General features: G+C 35.5%; 1 protein-coding gene across 2 annotated transcripts in view; it reads left to right on the top strand.

Annotated features, from left to right (window-relative positions):
* The window catches only part of frem2b (FRAS1 related extracellular matrix 2b), a 159828-nt gene that overhangs the window by 14312 nt on the left and 120325 nt on the right, over positions 1-25191 (top strand). For both annotated transcript variants that reach the window (XM_005157636.6, NM_001137661.1), the window contains exon 2: positions 2423-2512. In XM_005157636.6, the coding sequence (XP_005157693.1) occupies positions 2423-2512 (90 nt within the window). The remainder of the gene's footprint in view (positions 1-2422; positions 2513-25191) is intronic.

Below are 25191 nucleotides of genomic sequence, written 5' to 3'. Positions count from 1 at the left end.
TCGGGGACCCGGAGGCATTTTTCGGTCAGTGACTCGTGCCTGTAATTGGGCTGGCTTCTCTCACGTATGAGACCCCGCCCGCGATATGTGCCCAAGGTTCCTACCACTCCGTTTTAATACGAGGTAGTGAGCCTGCAAGCGCTGCCCTCGGAGGAGGCAGACCCAGCCCTTATTTATTGTCCAGTTCGCGTTTGCGTATTATCCGGACCGCACTCAGAGTTTAGATCATCTGAGCAGCTCTTCGTCTGTTATAGCGGTCGGCAGCAGGGAAGTGCCGTACCGAAATAAGTTCCCACTAGATTGTGGATGCCTTTCTTTCACTATCAGAGCCGAGATGAGCCGCGTCCCCCGAGAGCGCGTGCGCACTCCACTCGGAGCTTCGCATCCTCTCGAGCGCGCGCACGCGGCGCCCCTCTAACAGACATCTGTAGAGCTGCGGGCTGGGTGACACCCAACACATTTGCAAGGTTTTACAATCTGCGAGTGGAGCCGGTTTCCTCAAGGGTATTAGGTAACCCTTGGTGATTGAGGAAACAATTCGGTAGGGTGTTGAAACACGCTTGCTGCGCCATTTTCCCTAACACGGAGATACGTGCGCCTTTTTATCTGTCAGTAAAGTTCCCCGTCAGGTGAGCCCTGCAGATTCCTCCGTGGCCCCCAGCACTGACTCAGCGGAGCAGTCACTTGCTGGCCCACTACGTTGTAGGTCTGCCCGCTGGTCAGCCCGCGTTTTGGGTAAAGGTGCCTGCTATGCGTGGTCCCCACTAGGCGATCCCATATGCTTATTCAGCCACGGTTAAGTCCCCCCCCCCTGGGCGGACCCGTGTCTTCCCTCCCCGCTAACCACTCTTTTGCTATGCGTACTCCCCCTTTTAGGGCTAGTCCATATGTAAATTCTGCCATCTATCCCCCCTTGGGTAACGGATGGCCTCCGCAGCGTCCTCCCTATCGGGATTGCACGCTTCCCAACGTACTGTCGTATTTTCCTAGAATTATCTAGATGCTCACGACTTCCCAAAAAATATATATAAATCCGTAAAACTTCTGTTGAAGTAGGATAAATTAGGGCCAGGGACACGTTGGAGGACCGCACCCCCCATGATGTGGGTGCGTCACGCTTGCTTGACTATCTCCTCATCGGGGGTGTTGGTAAGGTGCAGTCATTATGGCGCTTTCAATGGGCTCCCAATGCGTGGATTTTACAATCAAATCCACTTATAGTGCTGAAGTTCCCCCCGAAGGGGAACGTTCGAGGTTACTAAAGTAACCCTTCGTTCCCCGAGGAGGGGAACGGAAGCACTATACTCCGTCGCCATAATGACTGTCCCTTAGCTGTTGAAAGTCTCTTCAGCTTAAAAAGGATAGCGTCTGCTGCGCCAGGTGAGCTTATATACTCAGTTGATTGCTTATGCCGCTCACCTGCGCAGGCTTGCGCTGCCAATTCATTCTTAATTGGCCCGTTCAATACTCTTTCAGACGAGTAGCTTCTGAACCGAACCTCCCAATGCGTGGATTTTACAATCAAATCCACTTATAGTGCTTCCGTTCCCCTCCTCGGGGAACGAAGGGTTACTTTAGTAACCTCGAACGTTTCCGTGTCCAAGCCGGTACTGATTTGAATTGAATTCAAAGTCATTCAAGTCGTTCATGAACACTTTTTGTAATATCACACATTAGATTCAATTTTATATAATCATGGTGTACACAAGAGTCTCTGGACTTGCTGCATCACCGACACCAATATTTTAGCAATTTATAAAAAAATCTATCACATTCTGGCCATCAGATATTAGTCATGGTTATATATTTTGTGATCATGATTTTCAAAAGTATTACATCGTTTTGTAAATGTTTATTATTACCATTTGATGAGTCTCCCCATACAGTTTGATATTGCGCTTAGACCATGAAGCTATTTCGCGTGGACTAGGATAGTGGACTAGAGCAGTGTTTCTCAACCACGTATATGAAGGAACCCCAGCTCTGCATATTTTCCATGTCTCCTCAACCAAACACCTGATTCAGATCTTCAGCTCATTAGGAGAGACTGAAAGAGCTGTGATGAGTGTGACAAACAAAGGAGACATCCAAAACATGCAGTGGTTATGAACGTGGTTGAGAAACACAAGACTTCAGTACTGTATATGTCTGGACACATAATGTTTCTTCGAAAAAGGACATTACTAACTTTATAAACAGCATTTGTTGAGGTTTTTATGGATCTCTGTTAATAAACAGGGAGTTTTTAGACTTTGTTGTCTGTGCATGACACCTTTCACAAACACAAAAGTATTTTAAGATGAGTATTGATATGACTCAGAAACATTTTATATCTGCCTTAATTTTTTTATATTCTTATAATTAGGATCACGAAATACTTAAAAAAAAAGGTATTTATTTATTTGATTGTTTCCTCTTTCAGCTGACATTGATGACATGCATATATGCTACGTGCTTCGAGACGGAGTCAATGCCACAAGCGACACATTCCACTTTTCCATTGAAGACCACGGTAAGATATTTTAACCTCTATTTATTATTTTGGCTCTAGGGTGTATCAGATGTGACTGGTTGGGTTAAGTGCACATTCTCAAGAGAGATAAGTAGAATCTGAAAACCTAGAGTTGTATTGAGCTGAGAAACTTGAATACAGATTTGAATCGGTTTTAATTATTTTATTGCACAACATTTTTCAGACTCTCACCGAGGGGTTCAATGAAACTGTACACTTATAAATCCACCAAGTGCACTTAGTACCCAGTGAGGTAGAAATCCCAGAATGCATTATTAAGTATTTATTATGTGACTGCCAAATAAAATAAAGGCTGAAACAAGTGCTCCACTTTGAACGTCACTCGTGTGATGAAATCTTTCGTCTATATTTAGCCACTATAATATCATTTGAGAAGGGTGACTGTCTGACTTAATGACTGCCATTGTAAGGCTAATTAGGTCTGAGCACGTTTTGTGATAGTTTTGTAGCAAGCTCTGATTAATTAGACAGATTAACTCTTCAATTCCTTTTATTTTTCTTGTAAATTTATGGTCAAGATTCGTTTTGGTACACACAGCCCTCTTGAAAAGATTAAAGGGTTCCACTTTTACATATGCAAATGCAGACTGCTTGTTTTAGTGGGCTTTTGAGGATGCTTTCCGTTTCAAGATGCTCCTGACAGCTTGTTCATTGTTCTCCTACGCCATGGATTTAAAGACACAGCTTGCCTTATGATGGAACCATTTTTATTTTTCCTATGAATATGTACATAAATCCTTTCACCTCCCACTTCCAGTTTCCTCAAGCCACATTTTAGCCAATCATCTGGTAAAATCCGGCATCATTTTATGTACATGCTTTAATATGAGTGGCATAGATAGAAGATTGAAGTGTTTTGCATGGTTTATTTTGGCCAGTGTGATCTGCGGTATGAGTCTGAACTCTGCTTCAGTAGGTTAATTTGTTAATCTTTTGCTTTGTGTCATGAAAGCATTCGATGAGGACTGACATGTTTTTTATGGATTTGGCATTCTCTGCCGTTGTTCTAGGTGCATGCTAATTAGATTATTCATTCGCTCAGTCAATTGACTGGCACAAAGAGAGCCTGTGTCTAACAGAAGTTGGCACGAGTTGTGTGTGTGTCTTCTGAAGTTTGGCAATTATACAATGGGATTCTGCAGAAGGTTGTCATACACTCCGTTCAGGAAGGGCTCAAGATGCCCTCATTGTGTCTTGTGGCGCTTGTTTGTTTTTTAAATGAAGTTTTCTTCTTTCGTTTAACCGCTTGTCAAAGGATTACGAGGAAAATGTCAGTTTTCAAAGGCAAAGCTATTGTGAAATATTAATGTTTTAATCGGTTTAAATGTTTTTGAAGCTTTAATTTGTTCATTTGATGATAAAATATTTAATCCTTTTGTGCTTTTTCATAAATTTCTCATCTTTAGTGTCACGTTATCCTTTAAAAAGCATTCTAATGTGCTGATTTTATGATGAAGAAGTATTTCATATCATTATCTGTAAGTTCAAAAGCACAATCTATTTAAAAATATAATTATATGCATATTTATATTTGTTATAATAAAAATGAGTTTAGATTAGTCTGTCTGTCGGGTTTTGGAGATGTCTGCATCACCATAAGGGGCATACAAATGGTACGTGTATTTGGATATTTGGAAGTTTTTTTACCACTCTTCGTTATTCTATAAGCATATATATTTATTTTTGTTTGTTAAGAGCTAAGATTTAGAACTATTTCTAAATTCTGTTCTAATTTCCTGTAAACTATTAAACCAACAATTAATTTCTTTGTTTGCTTTTTAACTGTTTTCGCGCTAGTGAAGCGTTCAGTTTTTCCACTTACAAGGTCCGCCATGTAAATGGCAAATGCGCCACACAACTGACTCAACTGGTTTAATGCACATTATGCTCAAAGCACACCTATAACTCATTTAGAGAATAAGCACAATCCTGTTAGACCATGCGCCAGGGCGCAAAGGATTTTCCAACCTTAAAATATCAAAAGTGGATTTGGACATGCCGTTTACGCTGTTGCGCCGTGCGCTTTAGACTTTGAGCCTAGATCATTAAAATAGAATCCAAAATGACAAGAATCACTACGCATTTACGGTCACACCTAACAATAAGGTTTCATTAGTTAATGTTAGTTAATATATTTACTAAAATAAACTGATAATGAACAATTCTTGTACAGCATATATTAATGATTGTTTAACATTTACTGTGTGTTAACATGACCTATCAATAAACAACTGCATTTTCATTAACTAACATTACCAAGCATGAATAAATGCTGTAATAGATGTATTGTTGATTGTTTGTTCAAGTTAGTGAGTGCATTAACTAACATTATTTTTACACATTTACTTTTTGCATATTAAAATAAACCATGTTTCTATAGCTTGCCATAGTTTGCCTTTTTGGCAAAAAATAAAAAGTCAATTAAATCTTTAACATGCTCCTCACGGTTTGATAGCTTCATTAAACTTGTAGGCTCATTAAAAGCACATATCGTGCAATTGTCCCTTTCAGGCATCACTTTTGGCCAGTACTACAGTATTTGTATTCAGCGTGCAGCTCCCTAGAATAGTTTGCACCTCCTTAAACAGACAGAATTTGTCCTCACCCTCATGAAATGTCCGTGAAATGAGCATGATAAGATCTAGAGCCCTAAAGTATTCTCTAACAATTGCTTGCTTGTAAGTCCTCATGTATCTTCTTAAAAAATAGTTGCATTGCATGTTTAAAATGCTTCTCTTCGGTTGAGCAAAACGGCACAAAGAGGTTTACAAAAACTGCAAGCCTGGGGACTTTTGCTTTGGTGTGGGTAGCTTTTCTCACCTACAGTTGTTACTGACTTAATCATATTGGACTTTTTCATCCACCGTTCATTAGTCTTAAACATTAACTGCATCCTTCTCATTCTCAGACGTTTTTGTGTCATGTTGTGGTGAAAGTAAACACATTCAAATTCAAGGATTTTTATTAAATATTCTGCCTGACCCATGGGTCAATGTTGGGAATTTGATTTGTGAATATTGTGCTTATGAAACGCTACGTGAGCATTGATATGGAGGCTGGCAGGCTGCTGATGTTATTTGTAGGCAGGAGAGCCGCTGTGGAAGCCACACTAATTCCCCAGGTAGCCCTTGCGGCTGTTTCAGAGGCTGCGTATCCGTGCTGGATTCCAGACACAGCTGTATCATGTCATGTTTCAGCAGCCAAATCTCTCTGCAGGTAGTGCTCGTGTAGTAAGAGGATAAAAATATATAAAAAATCAAAGATGAATCCAATCAGCGGTTTAGTCTTTATCTTAATGCAACACTTTTAATGCAGCTCATACAGGTTGTAAAATAGGGCATTGTTGTTGCTTGCAGAGATTAAGCGTTGGGTTTATGTAGGGTTTGTTTGAGCTAAGCTGAAAGTAGTCAAGAAAATGCGTTAAATTGTGTGTTCGGATTAAGCGGTTTTGTTTCATGTTCGAAAATGTATGTCTTCTCAGATAAATAGGTTTTAATCTTAGGCTTGAGCTGTTGGGAAATTTAGCATCTTATAATGGAGAGAAAAAAACATTATTGTTTCAAATGGAAATTTGGCTTAAAGGAACTCATGCATTTAATGTATTCATGAAGTATACATGATATTACATGACATTAAGTTATATAAATACATTATATGTATATGTAATATTTATATGTTATTTAACCATCAAAATATGAATAGCGTGCTGTATTGAGAAGAGAAAATATTCAACTTAAATAAAAATGAAAAAAAAATTGATAAAAATATATATACAGTAGTAAAAATTAGGTCGATTAATTTATTTTTATGCTTTTGATGAAATAGCATTCAACTTTAAAGCCCTTTAGATAATGCGCAGACCGTTTCTCTGTGTTTCGCTGGTAATGTATTGATATTAATTATTAATTAGGACTATTTAATTGTTAATTTATTATTTATGTACAATAATTAAGGCAATAAAAGAAAAAAGAAAAATGTAATCAACAGAAAATGTAAATGAAAACTGTAAATGAAAAAACTTCGTCTTAGTTCTGGCATTTGAAATAACAAACACTGTACATCTCTCTATATAGGCTAAAACACTGCTTTATTTATTTATTTATTTGTTTGTTTGTACGTTGATTTTAGGTGCCTTTTATTTAGTTTTAATTTCCAAATTGAATCCCCGTTGAACTTAAGAAGTTTACAATAATAATAAAGCTTGGTAACAAGTTTTTAATGATTTATGATGCAATTATAATGTTTTGTTTTGTTATTTCATCTTCATTTACAAGTAGCAGGGCATTTACAGCTACTGTATAATTCTGTTTGTTTGCATCCCGTCAGTTTGTGCCCCTGGCGGCACTGCTGTTACACATAAAAACATTTTCTTAATCCCTTAGTCCTGCCGCAGTGTCACATGCAATGGTAATGGTCATATTGAACTGTCACCCACTGTGTAGATAGGATGGATGGATGGATGGATGGATGGATGGATGGATGGATGGATGGATGGATGGATGGATGGATGGATGGATGGATAAATGAATGGGTGGGTTGGTTTGTGGACGGACGGACGGACGTGCAGACAGGCAGATAGATAGATAGATAGATAGATGGATGGATGGATGGATGGATGGATGGATGGATGGATGGATGGATGGATGGATGGATAGATAGATAGATAGATAGATAGATAGATAGATAGATAGATAGATAGATAGATAGATAGATAGATAGATAGATAGATAGATAGATAGATAGATAGATAGATAGATGAAATTAGTGTATTTAACTCAAAATTTACTGAAAGTTAATTCTAATCAGTTGAAAAGAGTTTTAAACTCAGTGTTGAAGGTAATGAGTTAATTAAATACCTCATTATTTCATCAGTTTACAGTACTCATATAGATTAGTTTAACTCAAATGATTTGTAGCAATCGGTTTCCTTAAACGGTTTATGTTACCTTAACTTATTGGGTTTTACAGTACTCAGTTGGTTTGAGTTTTCTTCCTTTATTGGGTTTTACTGTGCTCAAATTGCTTCATTTACTCAAATAGATTAAGTTGACAGTACTCAATAGGATCAGTTTATGAACTTAAATGATTTGCTGCTATCGGTTTCCTCAAATGGTTTGGGTTACCTGGATTTTTCTGGGTTTCACAGTGTAGTTTTGTAACTGCAGGTGATGATTTAATTTCCCAATTAATCAGTGGATTTTATGCGTCCTGAACTGTGGGGTATTGTTTGTATGGTTCACAAATCAACTATGATCTGCTACACACCTAATAAGTAAAGAAATGGAGGAAATGCATGGCATTAGTACGCAAGTTCATTCATGCCATCAATTCTGTTACTCACGGAATTATTGTTTTATTGAACCGTACACTGTTTATTTGCATATTATTAGCTGAAGTATTTACTTTAAGTATGATTTGATTTTAATTGCAAAAGAAAGAGTAAAGTGCTTAAGAAGGTCACAGTTAATTTGTTGCAAATAAACTTTGCCCTTCTCCAACTCTAATGGAGGCTAAATTACATCTAGTGTGAGTAATTAATCATCACCATTTTACGAAAGGAGTTGAAATCTGAAAGCTTTTCAAATTAATGCTGTTAGTTGGCAGCAGATTCCTCTGTTGAGTTGTCCTAAAAGCAGTGTAATTGACCCGTTGGCTCAGATTCCTTACAAGTAATATAATTGGTCTCCCAGAGGATTATAAAGTTTGCAAACTTTGACACAAATATCACCAGGAGGTTATTCAAGGATCCAAAGAAGATGAGTGTTTTTGGAGGATTCCAGTATTTGGAGAAGTGGTTACAATGCTTTTAATGGAAACTCTAATACAGCAAATATTATATCTTAGAAGTTGCTTCATAAAGATGGTTATTATTTATTTATTGCAGCAAAGATTATTCATATATTTTGTGATTTAATATAAATTATGCTAGCCATGTAATTTGATATAGAAGAATAGCCTGTTTAAAAATGAATAGATATTAAACAAACAGCATAAGACTAGATCAAATAATCAAGTTCATTCAATTATTAATTAATTCATTCATTCATTCATTCATTTATTCATTCATTCATTCATTTTCTATATCAAGTTCATAAAAACATTAAATATTTGGAAGTGACTGGAGTAGCTCTGTTGTTTTTGGGGAGAAGAAAACTGGAGATGACAGTCGATGACAGTATTCATGTTTGGTAAGCGATGTTAAAGAAAAGCAGCTTCTCTTGTATCTGTCAGATGCTTCAGTTTCACTTACTAAGCTTTTATCCTGTTAGGTTTGAAATGCAAACTAACCTATTGGAAACTTGCTCTTGAAACTACAGATTGTGCAAAAGTTATATGGGTTATAAAAGTGAATATGAAAGATGTTTTGTTAAAGTTATTTATGGAAATCAGGAGACAAATCTTTTCTTTGAATTACATGTTAAGATTGGTGTATAGATTGTTACGAATTAAATTAAAAATCCTTAATTAAAAAGAGGTTTAACCAAAACGTAACAAGATAACAGTGATTAAAAATATAATCCCTGGTGCCCCCACGCTCTCTCTCCCCAAAATATAAACCAAAAACACAACCACTGAGAATTAACAAGAAAATATGATTTATTTACAGAAAACACATTATAAAAATTAAACATTATAAACGCTTTTTATCACATAAAGCTCTTTAGAGAGTAATTTGTTAAAGATTTTTGTGAAGATCAGGAAAAGATCAGCGTTGGAAAATTGGTCCAGTTTTACTTTTAAGGAATTGGTTCACCACAAATTTTATTTGAATTCCTTTGAGACATTCCTTCCTTCGGCACTTGGACTGCAGCTCTGCACAGGAAGTTTGGCCAGAGGAGAAATGATTTCTCTTGAGGTTTTTTTTCCACTGTCACCACTGGCTTGCTTCGTTTGAGACTTGCAGAGCTGTGCATCGATGGATTTGCTCTTCAGTGTTTGAACATTCAGCAGTAAAAATTAAACCACACTGAAATGAACTTAGCTGAAATTCAACTCTGAAAACCAGAGTGACACAATTTCATTTAACTTTAATTTCCTGTTAAGCTGCTTTGACACAATCTTCATTGTAAAAGCGCTATAAAAATAAAGATGAATTAAAATTTAACTCATTCGTCATCACAAAGTATTAAGATTTTGAAGTGTGGATTATATCTGACAGCTCCCTCATCCTCCATAGACATAAATGGTCCTGAGATGTTCAGAGTCCAGAAAAGGAAACTTTCCATGTAACTTCTTAGTTCAACTCTACTCACATGAAGCTCCATTAACAATTTTGTTCACCAAATATGGTATGATCGACTTTGCTTGTCTTCCACATCAGATCAAAGTATGCGTTTACTACAGGCAATATGACAATTGTAACATGTTGTGCTGCTGACTCTAATGGTAATATGTCATAGTTCCTGTAATAAACACATAACCTGAATACTTGACATGAGAGGGAAGATATAGGCGAACATAGTCAAAGTCCCTTTTTTTTAGCTTACAAAAGTTCTCAGAGCTTTGTATGATTACAGCTGTACCACTAAAGACACATGGACTGTTTTAAGGACACTTTTGGTTCCTTTTCTGGACTATGAAAGTCTTGGGACTAGGGCTAGGGCTGGGCGATTCTAAATCTGGGCCTCAAATCTAAATCTTGATTAATTGAACATTTTGACTCAATTACAATTAATCAATGATTATTTTATTTCCTAATTTATTTTATTTTTTGCCCTCATAATTCACTGACAGGTTTTGTTGAGTGAATATGCTCACATATTACAAGTAATATTTATTTGAATAAAGGGTTCGTTTCTTGATTTTAAAATAATTAAAGGAAACACACACTATATACTGTCTATGATTATTTATAGAACATCAACATTGAACAACTGAACTTAAAACGCGTATTGCCTAAAACCAACAGTTACTTTTTTTCTTATAAAAAAGTGCAAATAAACAACTTGTATATTAAAAGTAGAAAAAAAATCTAAATAAAATAGCATGTGTATATCCTGTAAATAATATTTAAAAGCGTTAAGTTTATTTGCTAGTGTGTGTTTTTTCTGAATGTTACCTTAATGTAGAAGTCGCTGAAACTCGCTCATTCAGGGGCTGGAACTGGCAAAGTGCAACAACTATAATCATAAGGTAAACACAAAACAAAAGTCTCCATATGGAGCTCCTCCACTAAGATCGACACTTGTAAATACTTACTCCAACAGGCTCGCTCCTCTCTCTCGGCCCCGCCCACAATTATCAACAATATCAAACCAACCAATCACAGAGCTTGCGCTATACATCGTTGCAACGTGCAGTTAAATTTTTTGAGAGGATCCTTGATGCAGAAGAATAAACAGAGTGGGGTCATGTGACTCCTCACGCGGTAGAGAAAGTTATTGAAAAAATCGATCTGGAAAAATTTGATTAATTATAGGTTGTAAATGTCAATTTCGGGACTGTATATGGAGGAAGAGAGAGCTCCCGGATTTCATCTAAAATAACTTATTTGAAGATAAACAAAGGTCTCTGGTGTTTGGAACAACATAAGCTGGAGTAATTATTGCCCTAATTTTTATTTTTAGGTGAACCAACTGGTATAAATCAGCAGTGAGTTATGATGGAGTTATACAAAAATACCCAACACTGTGAAAGCAGCAGTTTCTATATAAAAAATAACCTAGAGAATTTTACAGTGTATGAAACTAGTCCAAAGGCTGTGGCATGGGGGGATGTGAATGTTCTCTGCACTGATCCGTGAACAGCAATTTTAGTTTTTGATCTAAAAATAGAACAATAAAATCTGAGGTGGTTGTCAAGAAATGCAGAGATGTTAAAATATGGATGCTTAGTTTCCTAAAACAAGTTTAGAGTCTGAAATGCACTTAAAGTACTAATATGTCTGCATTAAGCTACGAAATATCCTTATTAACAAGTAATTTAGTCCTCTATAAATGCTGTCACTGTGATGGTTGAATTTTAGTTGCTTGCTGGTGTGATTAAGTTGAGTTCTTGTACAGACCTGTCAAGTAACTGAAAAGGGTCTTGTGTTGATGTGATTTATTTCAACTATACTGAAATACTCGCACAGCCCTCAAAATAGAGGGAACATTGTTGTGACTAGGTGGTTCGGTTTTGATCAAAAGTACTTGGCTTGAAAAAGTCAGAGAAGCACTTTTCTGCCTTCCTCAATTCTCTGTAGGTTGTTCTGTATGGCTCTGACTGCTCAACAATGAACAGATGAATATTACCTGTCATGTTGCTGAAAAAACAAACTAAAATAGCAGTTACCTGAAGGCAACTCATAGAAATCCTTGGTGAAGTTTCCGAAAACATTTGGCTCTCCTCACAAACACAATCTAGAGGCTCATTTAGCCAGTTTTGAGTGGACTATAAACCCCAGTGTTTTCAATGGAGTTTCTGCGCTCACATGCTGCTCCTGACAGCGCTTTCATTTAAACTGTCTTTCATCTCGGTTTATGCTTGAACAGCTAAATAAAAGCTTAAGTCTATTTAACTGATTATATTTTAATTACATTTTTTTCATTGATGCTGTAAAAGGATCCATATGAAATTTAAAATGGTCACAATCCCCTTACACTGAAAGTTTATCGGTAGGGGAAAAGTAACTTGCTGTGCATATAGCTAATTCAATTATTACATTTAATAATTCCTTGATAATGAACATGCTCAATATTGATATCGTCGGCACTTTAAAATACTCAGAATAATTTTTTATTATTATACTTTTAGAGTGCCTTTTAGAAATGTATGGAATTGTTGTATTAGTCGTCGTTCATTGCAGCACCAAACTCTTAACCACTTAATCTGCAATTTATGGTTAACCGTTAACATTATCACGATTATCTGAACCTATTCAATGTCATTCACATTTTTTTTCATTCTCCAATCACATGGAAGCAGATACGTGGTTTCCCCTGAGGGGAAAGCAGTGTTTGTGTTTTCAAGGCAACTATGGAGACTTTTAAAGAAGGAGGAAAGACTGTACGAAATTCACAAATCGTGAGTATCACGATAGTATTACATTTAAAAATTATAGCAATATTGACAGCAGCATTCAAACACAATACGCAGCTGATTCAGTGGTTGCCTAAAGACATAAAAAACGCAGCACACTACTTTTTCTTTATGTCAGCATTGCTTCATGTTCTTGAAACGGGAAAGCACACCACGTGTGATCGACCCCTAAGGTTCTATTTGCTAACATCAATTAATTAATGACAACTACCTAATCATTTAATACTCTTAGGTGATGATAGTTTCTTAGTTAATGTCTAATAATGCATTAAAATCAAAAGTCATGATAATTTAATTAAATGTAGTTAAAAACAAATACAATTCAGATGTATTTTTGTTACACAAAATTTATACCTATACAATTGAGAATTCTAGCTGTTGATTTTAATGCATTAATTATTTATAACTAATGAGACTTTATTCTAAAGTGTTACCTATTGTGCTTTGTTGTACTTTCACACGCACAATCACACCGGTGTGATCATACCCTTCAGAGACCTGCCAAGGCTGATCACACTGGTGTAATCACACATGTGAAAAGGTTAATTGCTAAAGCTATTATCACGATTAGAACGTTCAAAGCGCACATCATCAACTGCTAAAATTAAAATCTGACGGCGCGTGCTGAGGCACAGAAAGAGGTCTAGTCATAAATCACAGTTTACCCATGCTTTCACAAATAGCATTTATTTTAGGGTTCAGAAATTCAAATACACAAAATTACAAGCAAAACATACCATTTAAGATTTGTAAAATACATGCTACAATCAGAAGTTAATGAGAAGTATTAATTTTATTTAATAAATTACGCATTAATTGTATTAATAGCGTCTACACCTACCTCAACCCTAAACCCAACCCTCAAGGTAATGTAAAAATATTATTTGTTATGTAGTGACATAAAAATTATGCTATATTTCATATTGTTATTAGACTATGCTATACTGGCGTGAGTATCCTCAGCTGTATCCCAACTAGATAACAAAATACAATTCATGCGTAATTTAATAAATAATATAAATACTTCTCATTACCTTCCGATTACAGCTGCATCCCGATTAGCAACAACAACAGCACCCATTACCCATCATATAACAGATATATGATAATTTCAAAGTGCTTTAAAAGACAAAATATATGTTTTATCATGTATTTGAGAATGAGAGTATCAAAATTTAACAATATAATTGAAACATTTGTCAATATATAAAGAAAAGGGCAAAAAGTAACAAAATACGATACATGCATAGATCATTGGGGCTAGTGTGTCACGCGATAAACTTGATATAACTTGAATGCAATGGAATCTAAGTACCCCCCCCCCCTCCCCCTCCCATAAAAAAAAAAGCACTTAGGAGGGTCAGCTGGAAAGGTTAACAACAATATGAAAATAAATTTGATATTGGCAAAAGAAGCCTCATTTGAATAAACGAAGCTTGACAACGAAAATGGTGTTAAGAATGCAAAAGGAGACGAAAGTGCCCATAGTTGTAGTTTGCGAGACCTGTCAGCTTTCTGTATGGAGATTAACTTAGAGTGAACCCTGCATACTCTCCTCACCAGTGGTCAATCTACAGAGACTGTGTGGATGAAGATACTCCATCTGGTTATTGTTCTGAAGATGGACATATAAGCCTTGGGGCTACTTTTTTTGGCATGTTTGTTCACTTAATTGTTCTGTGCAGCCACCTTAACCCCTCCCTTTCATTTTCCCGTCTGATTCCTCTCCTCCTCCCCGGTAAATTGAGCCTACCTGAGCACACACAAGTTCTAGCAGTGCCTGTGGGTTGTTTGTGAAGCTTTAGAGGAGCTGTCTGCCTCCAGCCTCTAATCCACTCAGTCAGTCAGCGGAGGAGACGTCCCCAGTGACAGATTCCCGCCTGCACCGTGCTCTTTGTTTTCAATTCCTGCCTTTTCTTTCTCTCACTCTCACCTCGTCTCACTTCACCGTCTTGTTTGTCTCACTCCTCCTGTGTCCAGGGAGTCCACAGAGGCTTGTTTTCACTACTGCCAAAGAGGATATACACACGGAGTATGAATTAGAGCCCTGTTTGTTTAATTATAGGAGCTGTGGTGGATTCACTTTTATATTTTTATTTGTTTTCTGTTTATTATCAAGGAAGTTATGTCTAACCACCTTTTGAATTTGTGCTGTTTTAAATGTATGCAGTCAGAGTCTCAGAAGAAAATATATATAAATCCTGTTTGAAAGAGCCCTCAATTGCTACTCAGTATGAGCCTTTTGAATAATTACTTCTATGTACTCTGTAAAAAAAAATTAGCTGACTTTACTTTAAAAATGAAGTAAATCTGCTGCTTTTAAAGCGATTATTTGACTTAATAAAAGGTTAATCAATTTAATTAAATATGAATTATTGAATAATAAATTATTACATAAATGAACTGCACATGATTACAGTGGACTCACTTTTTAAGTATACAGAAGGTCAAAATTCGAATGAATGAATGAATGAATAAATTAATGAATTAATCAAAGTTTTGAAAGTATTGAACAACACTTTAATTTTTTAATTTTGAAAAAGTTTTAGATCTACTTCAAATGTTGACTATGTTCAACTTATTTCAACAATTTGCAATCAATTTATGGGCAACAGCCTTACAATCTTACTTTTTAAGTACCTTTAAAAACGGAATAAAAAGAAATTTAGGTAACTACTCGCTATGTCAGATGAATGTTATCACTCGATTGAATGGGCATTATCAGTGGTTATCAGCTGATAGATATGGGTCAGTACTAGGGTTGGGTTGATAGACCATGCTATAGTCGCCGATGGCCAATAGACATCATTACGCTGAGCCAGCATCGCGATCCTCCGCCCCGCCCCCGTCACATCAGCAACCCGCTCGCAAAAAATACATTTATATTAAAACGTCTTAGTTATAAAACGGCATTTTAGAACAGAAATGATCCACATCCACACTGGCGTTTCATCTAGCGTTTCTAAACAGCCCTCCTGAAAATGCACATCACATGACCACACACATACTGTACACGGACACACACTATGTCATGCAATCTAGCATATGCGCACGTATGAGTTCCAGGCAGTCAGCGGGTGCTTTGAGTTCAAAACCCCTGAGAGCAGTTTATGTCGGACAGTTTATCAAGGATGTATCGCTGGATCAGACCTCGTTATAGTTGTTAAACGTGATATTTAATTAATCTTGTCTCTATCTAACGACTCGTCTGTCTTTTGAATCTATCAGGTAATGTGTGACAGCATCAGTACACTGCTTCAATCTTTTGCTTTCACGCTTGTAAAACTTCAGATACTGTTGGTTGTGCACCTTTTTTACCAAACAAGTTTGTCGATGTCCCATGAAAAATTTGTTTGACAGGTGGTAGTTAGTGTGTAACTTATCTTTATTTATTCATGATTTGGATATGGGTAAAACAAAGACAATGCGGGTCAGGTAGTTGAAACGGTAGGCTACAAATAATTAATTTGTTATGAATTAATTAATTATTCATAAATAATTTATTTACTGCAGCCTACAACAACCATGCCATCGTCCATCATGATGTTTCACATTAGGCATCGTACGATGTCAAATTGGTTGACATTGCCCAACCCTAGCCAGTACTAGTAGGCTCAGAAGGTTGTTATCGTCCAACCACATGGTTAGTCAGCTATAGATCACATACGGCTGCAGCTGAAAGTTAACAATATCTATTTATATTATTTATTAGATTTCACATTTATTGTATTTTATGAATGTCTACCCCTACTCCAACCCTAAACCCAACCGTCACAGTAATGTAAGAACAGATCTGGATCTGGAGTCTTCTCTATTACCACAGCTGATTAACCACAAAAATTAGTTCTATGATTTATTAGATTTCCCTTTAATTGTATTTTATTAACGTCTACCCCAAACAAATCTGGATCCGGAGTCTTTCTATATTAGTATAGCTGATTAACCATGTGGCCGGATGATAACAGCCTTCTGAGCCTACCAGTAGGCGGAGAAGTCCCCTACTGGCCCATATATATCAGCTGATAACCACAGACAATGCCCATTCAGTTGAGTGATAGCATTCGAAGCGGGTGGCTTTTTAAAATGTACAGTTTTATGTTTGTATTCTAGGATGGCAATTTATAGATTCATTTAAGACTCTGCAAGACATTATTTTAGCACTTGAATTGACCTTGAACGCTTTATATATAAAGAACCAATAAAGGTCTACTCATAGACTTATATTTTACCTGCTTTGTATCTGCCATTCAAGCATTTGCTTCCTTAAGCCCAAACAGCGACTTGTAAAAGTTTGAAACCCTTATTGTATAGTGCTGTCATATTTCTATATTATAAATCCATAACTTCAGCAAAATTATTTAAAATATTTAGCTTGCCAGATAATTTTCTTGCTCCTGAAAATGAATATTCTGCAATAGTGGAACAACTTCTGCAACAACTATTAGTTTTTTGCCTGCTAACAGTATTCTCAGGTTTGGCTGCTGAGAACTGAGGCGTCACTGAGATCGATATATCACATTGTGCCCTAAAGTACAAATATTCACCCTTATAATCAAAGTTTATATTAAACAAATTATAATATAATAAAACTGATGACACGGTGTCGCAGAAGGTAGTGCTATCGCCTCACAGCAAGAAGGTCGCTGGTTTGAGCCTCGGCTGGGTCAGTTGGCGTTTCTGTGTGGAGTTTGCATGTTCTCCCCGTGTTGGCATGGGTTTCTTCCGGGTGCTCCGCTTTCCCAAATAGTCCAGAGGCATGCAGTGCAGGTGAATTAGGTAAGCTAAAATTGTAAAATAGTGTATGAGTGTGAATGAATGTGTATGGATGTTTCCCAGTGATGAGTTGCAGCTGGAAGGGCATCTGCTGCGTAGAACATATGCTGGATTAGTTGGCGGTTTATTCCACTGTGGCGACCCTGGATTAATAAAGGAACTAATCCGAAAAGAAAGAATGATGTTATAATAAAAATTTATCTTACCACTTATTGTACATAGGGTGGCAAATGAAGTGGAATTTTCCCTCCCCCTTTATCTATTACTTGGGATTTATCATATAGTAACCAAAAAACAGCTAACACCAAAAAACCTAAAGTTAATTCACTAAACAGAAGTTGGTTTTGGCAATAATATTATTTGTTTTAGTCTAGTTTAAAGTTTAAAGTCTATATTTATAACACATTCGTATTTTGAATGAATTAGATGTACAAAATGTGTTAATAAACGATGCGATTTATTGCAGTAATTTCCTCGCACTGTTATTTCATGTTTACTCAAAAGCTGTAGACATATTTAGCTTGAATCACATGGACATTTGGGGCCAAAACCTTGAAAGACAGAATAACTCTGCAAAAAGGCATACTGTATACAAACATTCCATCCTTTCAATTTTCCCGGCAAAAACATATGGATCCCTTTATACAAATATCAGCCAACAGGCTAGTTAGGGAATGATGGGGAACATCTCATTTTTTTAAAGTTTCATTTCAAGCTCATATATTCCCTCTTAAAACCTACTTGTATTAATTAATTTTGCGAATTTGAAAGCATTTGTAAAAAAACTCCACATTCATATTAGCAATTTTCCCCCCACTGTGTAACTGAAGCACAGACTTGCGAAACCTGCACAAGCACTAGTCGCTCAGCACAAAACTTTTGTGTTCATTCATAACCATTGACAACAGAGGGTCTCTTTCCAGCTCATCACTACAGCTCCATGCAGTCTCAGGTTAGCAGAAGGATTATGTTTCAGCACATGCCATGAGGTGCTGCGAACACAACAAGCTCATACATGCACCGGTCAGGTCAAAGAGGCTCTTACAGCCTTTATCCTTCATCTTCACAACGGATGTGCATAGATCAGCATATTTCCACTCTCTCATCTGTTCACATTCCATTATTAATGGAAATACCACCTTTGGCTCTGCAGAATGGTGCTCAAGCAGTGGTAGAGATCCTCCAGCGATTACAGCAAAGTCGTTTGTAATTACAAGTTAAGCACAATCATAAATCGCTGAAGTCTATTTTAGGCCAGACAAAAAAACATATGCTGTACACTCCTGCTTTCATTTGATGGCAGACTGCAAGTAGTGATTTTGACATTATAGACACTGATTCACTTAAACCATCTGGTCGTGGATTATAGAGCATATACAGGTAACATCTGCTGCCCGCAAAGGTGTCATTATTATGTTCCTGGATATGGCTGTTCCACAGGGTTGAGTTCTCATATCTACACTTATCTTAAAAATAAAGGCTTTAGAAGGGAGTTTTTTTTCTTTGCTTCCAGTGATGCCATAAGCCCTATTTGAGCAGGATTAGTATTATATGGGGACCTTGTGTGATTTACAAATTGCTACCACCCACATCCCAGCATGGGATAAGCGAAGCCTGTGATGTACTTCTAATTTACTTCTCGCATATGATGTCAAGGCATTATATGGTCCAATTAGATGGATAAACAAGGGTTATAAACAGAAAATTGTTCTTTTCTGAATGCTGCTATACATGCTATACACTACCTGACTAAAGTATTGTCCCCTATCCAAGTTTTAGGAACAACAATTAGTAAGTTGACTTCTAACTTGGCTTAAATGAAAGGCAAAGGCCTCTAGATTACGCTTACTTTACCAAAATAAAATATGATCATGCTTTGATTATTAACTATTTAATTAGGACAGTAACTTTGTTTAGACAAAAGTTTTGTCACTTTACAGAAATAATTTCCAGTATAGAATATAAAGTCATGGTGCAGTGGAAAAAGAATAAAGATTGTGTAAGACTCCCATGAGCTTGAAGAACTGCATCCATACATCTCTGCACTGACTCAAATAACTGATTTATAAAGTCATCTGGAAGGGCAAAGAAAGTGTTCTTGCAGGACTCCCAGAGCTCATCAAGATTATTTGGATTCATCTTCAATGCTTACTTTTTTATCTCACCCAGACATGCTCAAAAATGTTCATGTCTGGTAACTGGGCTAGCCAATCCTTGGAGGCTTTGACCTTTTGCTTTTAGGAACTTATCCTGCTGAAGAGTTTGCTCTTTCCTGTGGTTTGTAATGTAATGGGCAGCATAAATATCTTGATACCTCATGCTGTTGATGTTGCCATCTACTTTGCAGATCTCTTGCATGCCGCCATACTGAATGTAACCCCAAACCATGATTTTTCCTTTACCAAACTTGACTAATATCTGTGGAATCTCCAAGTGGGTTCCAATAGATCTTCTGCAGTATTTGTGATGATTAAGATGCAGTTCAACAGATGATTCATCTGAAAAATATACTTTCTTCCTTTTTTCCAAATGATCAACTAGAAAAAGAGTTATTATTTGTTGCTCTTACTGAAGATTTTTGTCAGGTATTGTACATGTACAGTACCTTTGATAAAGTGTGTAGTTTGTATGGTGTATAACGTTATGACTCTGTGCCCACAATACTAAAATATGTCTAAAGTCTCTTTACTTTATAAAAGATGGATAAAAATCTGCACAAGAAACAAATAGACATGTGACCCAAATCTTGGCCGATTACAGATATTCTCAATTACTCACGACTAATATGACATGTCGTTGTTGTTCTGCAAAATATGGTATAAAATAACTAATTTTCAGCAAATTTTTCTTAGACAACTTCTGCAACTAGTTAATTAAGTTAATAAGTTTTTTTAAAGAAGTTTTTTTTTTTTTTTTTTGTAAACCTGTTACCTTAAAAGCAATAAGTTGACTTTCCTTTAAAAAGTTAAGAAACTCAATGTAACTTGGAACTGTTAAGGTGACTTTTTTATATATAATTTTATGGTTATGCATAATCTATTAACTTAATAATTTTAAGGCAACAAGTTTACTCACTTTAAGTAAATTCAGCTAAACACTTTTTGGTCACACTTTACAATAATGTTCATTAGTTAACATGAACAAACAATGAACAATACATTAACTACTCTATTTGTATATGTTAGTTAACGTTAGTTAATGAAAATACAGTTGTTCATTGTTAGTTCATGTTAACTCACGGTGCATTAGCTAATGTTATCAAGCATTGACTTGGATGTTAATAATGCATTAGTAAATGTTCAATTATGATTAATAAATTCTGTACACGTGTTGTTCATGATTAGTTCATGTTAGTAAATGCAATAACTAATGAACCTTATTGTAAAATGTTACCCACTTTTTACTGTGTAGATGTCATCAGGTAATATTAATCATGTTTGAATAGGACAATAGAATAATTAAATTCATATTTATTTCTATAGCCCTATTACAATGTAGATTGTGTCAAAGCAGCTTAACACAGAAGTTCTAGTAAAATGAATAAAAATAAATAAATAAATACAAATTTTTAATGATAAAAATAATTTATAAATAGCCATTCTGGGATCATCAAAACTGTAAGAGAACACTGCCTTTAAAAAAATCTTTTTTTTCTTAGTGTGTAGAATACTGTGTATTTTTTTATTATTATTTTTTGCATAGAATACATGTATTAACCATTATATATTATAGTATTATATCCACAAAAAAAAACAAACTCTGAAAACACTGAATATTTACAAGTGCTTCGAATATAATGAAGCAGCTTTAGCCTAATGCCAAAAAATAGTAAAATTGGTAAAATAGTATTTGTTATAGCAAAAAAAATATATTTTGGGTTTAATTAAGTACACTGTAAATCCCAATAAGTTAAGGTAACTGAAAAAAAATTTAGAAAACCGATTGCAATAAACCATTTAAGTTCAAAAACTGATCCTAATAAGTACTGTAAACTTAATCCATTTGAGTAAACGAAGTAATTTTAACTCAAACCAATTGAGTACTCTAAAACCCAATGAGTTAAGGCAACTCAAATATTTTAAGAAAACCAGCTGCAACTAACCATTTGAGTAAAAAAATAATCTATATGAGTACTGTGAATTTGCTTCCTTTATGTTGAAATAACAAGGTGTTTAATAAACTCATTATCTTCAACACTGAGTTCATAAACTTTTACTACATTCAGAGTTAACTACACTCATTTCATTTAATAAAGTTAACTGTTGGGTTTTACAGTGTTTTGAATCATTAATTTTTCTTCAGCTTAGTCCCTGATTTATCAATTAAACAATCTAAGCAACCGTTTTACACCATAAATACATTTTGTCCAGTTAAAAGTTTTTTTCTGACTTTGAAGGTACCTCATTGAACTATTGATGCCAATCAAGGACCTTTATTTTTAAGAATATATAGGAAAATACAGGCTTGAGTTTGGACTATAAAAGAGAAAGCATGGTGTAACAAGTGCACAGCAGGATCTTCAGTTCTCTTGAGTGGGAGTTCTGTTTCTCAGCAGTAGAGCTTGTTTACAAATACATGAGGTTAGCGGGTCACGAGAGCATCGCTTGAACTCCAATGCCATGTAGATGTTTTTTATTTTTGCCTCTCCGTGAATTTAATACTTAAACACTAAGGCTTGTAGCGCATGTCAAGTGCTTTAGGAACCCTTTAAAAAAGTGCAAGACATGGCATGCATCTGTTGAACTTAGTAGCATTATTGCCAGTGCTTTTAAATTAATTCATTGCACATGTGATTTAATACTATTATTTGGATTATATAGTTATATTTATTATTTTTATGTTATCTGTGAAAAAAGAGGGAAAAAAAGACTTAAAACCTAAATTTAATTTCATGTTTCATCTTTTTTCATGACTGTGCTGAATGACTATGCTGTCTATATATACACACATATAATAGTGTGTACCTATTTTTTTAGTCTATGTAAGACGATTTATTTTATGTTTGTATTCTAGGATGGCAATTCAAAGATTAATTTCAGACTCAGCAAGACATTTTTTTTGCACTTGAATTAACCTTGAACGCTTTATATATAAAGAACCAATAAAGGTCTACTCATAGACTTGTATTTTATCTGCTTTGTATCTGCCATTCAAGCATTTGCTTCCCTAAACCCAAACAGCGGCTTGTAAAAATCTTTATTGTATAGTGCTGTCATATTTTTATATTATGAATCTATAACTGCAGCAAAATGATTAAAAATTATTTAGTTTGCCAAAAAAAACTATTAGTTGTATTGCCTGCTAACAGTATTCTCAGGTTTGGCTGCTGAGAACTGAGGCGTCACTGAGATCGATATATCACATTGTGCCCTAAAGCAGGCATTTAACCCTAGATATCTCTGCTGACACTTCCTGCTGTCCTGGATTTAGCTGTATAAATCTTTTCCGATTAAAATTGGCAGTTGGCAAGTAAAATGATTTCAATAACTATATATAATTCAAATTTTCTGTCTGTGAAATCAACAGGACGCCACCCCTCATCATTTATTTGTATTACCTTTGTAGTGAAGTTGTGTTTTAGGGTGTCATGACACACATTCTGCCCATGCTGTCCAGGCTTGCCCTGTCGAATCATTGCGGGTGTCGTCATTCCCTCCCTCAGGATGTTGCCCTTGTAGTCAAGGGTTTGAAGACGAGTTTTTACCAGGCTGCACATTCCATAACACAAAATTAAAGTTTACTGTAAAGCAGCTATTAAACTTTTTGTCTTCAGGCCAGTGCACCTCAAAGCCTCAAATTAGATATTTAAATATGGGTAATATTCATTTGATATAATAAATATACATTTTTTTAACTGTTATCTATTTAAATATGTATGGGAGGAGAGTATTTAAATTCAAAGTGTTATGTTATTTACTATAATTTTTGTAGTAGTTTACAGGTATTTATAAAATATGCCGTCTTAACCAGTGTTTGGAGTAATTAGTTACAAAGTAATTAGTTAGATTACTTTTCATTTTCAGGTATTTTAATTACAGTTATTATATTTTACTTGTTTAAATACTGTCCTTAAATTCAACCATTCTGGAACAATCAATCAATGCTGATTTCAGACTCCTTGATTTTCAAAGTAGTCGTGTCACAGATGTTTTCACACTGCATGACTGTCTGGGCTAGCTTTTCGTCGCTGCTGTGTGTACACTGCAAGATGTATCGGTGACTGGGTTTCACACTGCATTACTTTACAATAGGAAGAATCGCCGACACCTTTGTCTTAGTCTGCAAACTATGTCTCACAACCAAACACACGCGGGAAGGGACATAAAAACAACAAAAGGTCACTTAGTATATCTTTTGTTATGAACAACATAATGAGAAAGAAGCTTTTAGTGGGGTAGAAATTTTACTTATTTTGCACACCTGGCCTTTGAAAGAAATTAGCAATTTCTTCTCAATTTTTTTCTTTTTGACCCGGTTGTGGTATTGCACAGATGACATGTCAAACAGACACGGGTGCTCCTGACAAATTTCCACTAGTTTTTCCTTCATTTCTTGGGTCCAGATAGACTGAAAATGAACGCTTTTAACTTCTCCCCCAACCTCCCGCTGGCCTGCAGATACCCACACTAATATATGCTGCTCTCTCTTTGGCTGTCGGTAATCGCTGAAGTTGTTTTCAATCAGAACACATTTCACACGGCATGATTTTGAATCCCAGACAGCTCCAGATATTTAAATGCCAAAAATATCACATTTATCGATATCATTGGCGGTTCTCTCAGATAGCGTCTTTGATAGTTTATATTGTATGACTGTTATTAGTGTGAATGAGCACTGATTTACCTGTGATTTCAGACATTTGTCTGCAATTTCTCAAAACTGAGACTAAAATCATGCAGTCTGAACTCGGCAAAAGAGAAATAGATTAATTTATTTATCAAGTAGAGTGAACATGGTTGAGAAACTATGAACAGAAAATCAGAAATTCATGTCAAGTTATGGTATGTATGAAACTATTGTGTAATCACTTTTAAATGTTTTGTGTTTTGATATATATATATAATTCTTAAAGCGTTACATTTTTTTTAATGAAGCTAAAATGTCCTGTTTGGCTCAGATTAAAAGAGTTTTAATTCTCTTGTCTATAGGACATTGAAATTAGTGCATTTATGCATTTAATTTAAAATTTTTTGAGTGGAGTAATTTAACAACTTACTGAGTAACTTTTCAGACACATTAATTTAAATTGTAATTTGAATACAATTTTTTTATGTAATTAGTAATTAATGACTTTTTAAAAGTAATTTACCCAAAACTGTCTCTGTTTTTTTTTTTTTAAACTAATCCGCATCTAGGTCCTAACTTTTTACATTGTCAGTAAATCACTCTTGTCTACTTTTTTATTAGATTGTACTCTTACTAGAGTGTTGCTACTCTTACTAGGTTTTGCTAGACGGTTGCTAAGGTGTTCTGAGTAGTTGCTAGGCAGTTGCTAGCATAAATTAGCATGGTTCTAGTATGAATGAACATGTTGCTAGTATAATTAGTATGTTTGTTAGTGTGTTTTTAGTATGACTTGGTATATTGTTAGTATGTTTCTAGTATAAATTGTTAGTATATTTCTAGTATAGATTAGTATAAGATTAGTATGAACTGGTATGTTGTTAGTATGTTTCTAGTATGGATTGGTAGGTTTGTAGTATAGATTGGTATGCCGTTATGATGTTTCTATAGATTAGTATATTGGTTTGTATGATTGGTTTGTTGTTAGTATGTCCTAAGGTAAAGTCAATGGCAGTTTTTACAATGGAAGTCTATGGGACAGTTGCTAGGGTGCAGTAAGTGGTGGCTAGGGTATGTCTAGT

This window comes from Danio rerio, chromosome 15 (genome assembly GCF_049306965.1).
Source record: "Danio rerio strain Tuebingen ecotype United States chromosome 15, GRCz12tu, whole genome shotgun sequence".
Lineage (NCBI taxonomy): Eukaryota > Metazoa > Chordata > Actinopteri > Cypriniformes > Danionidae > Danio > Danio rerio.
This window is presented reverse-complemented; position numbering and strand designations above follow the sequence as displayed.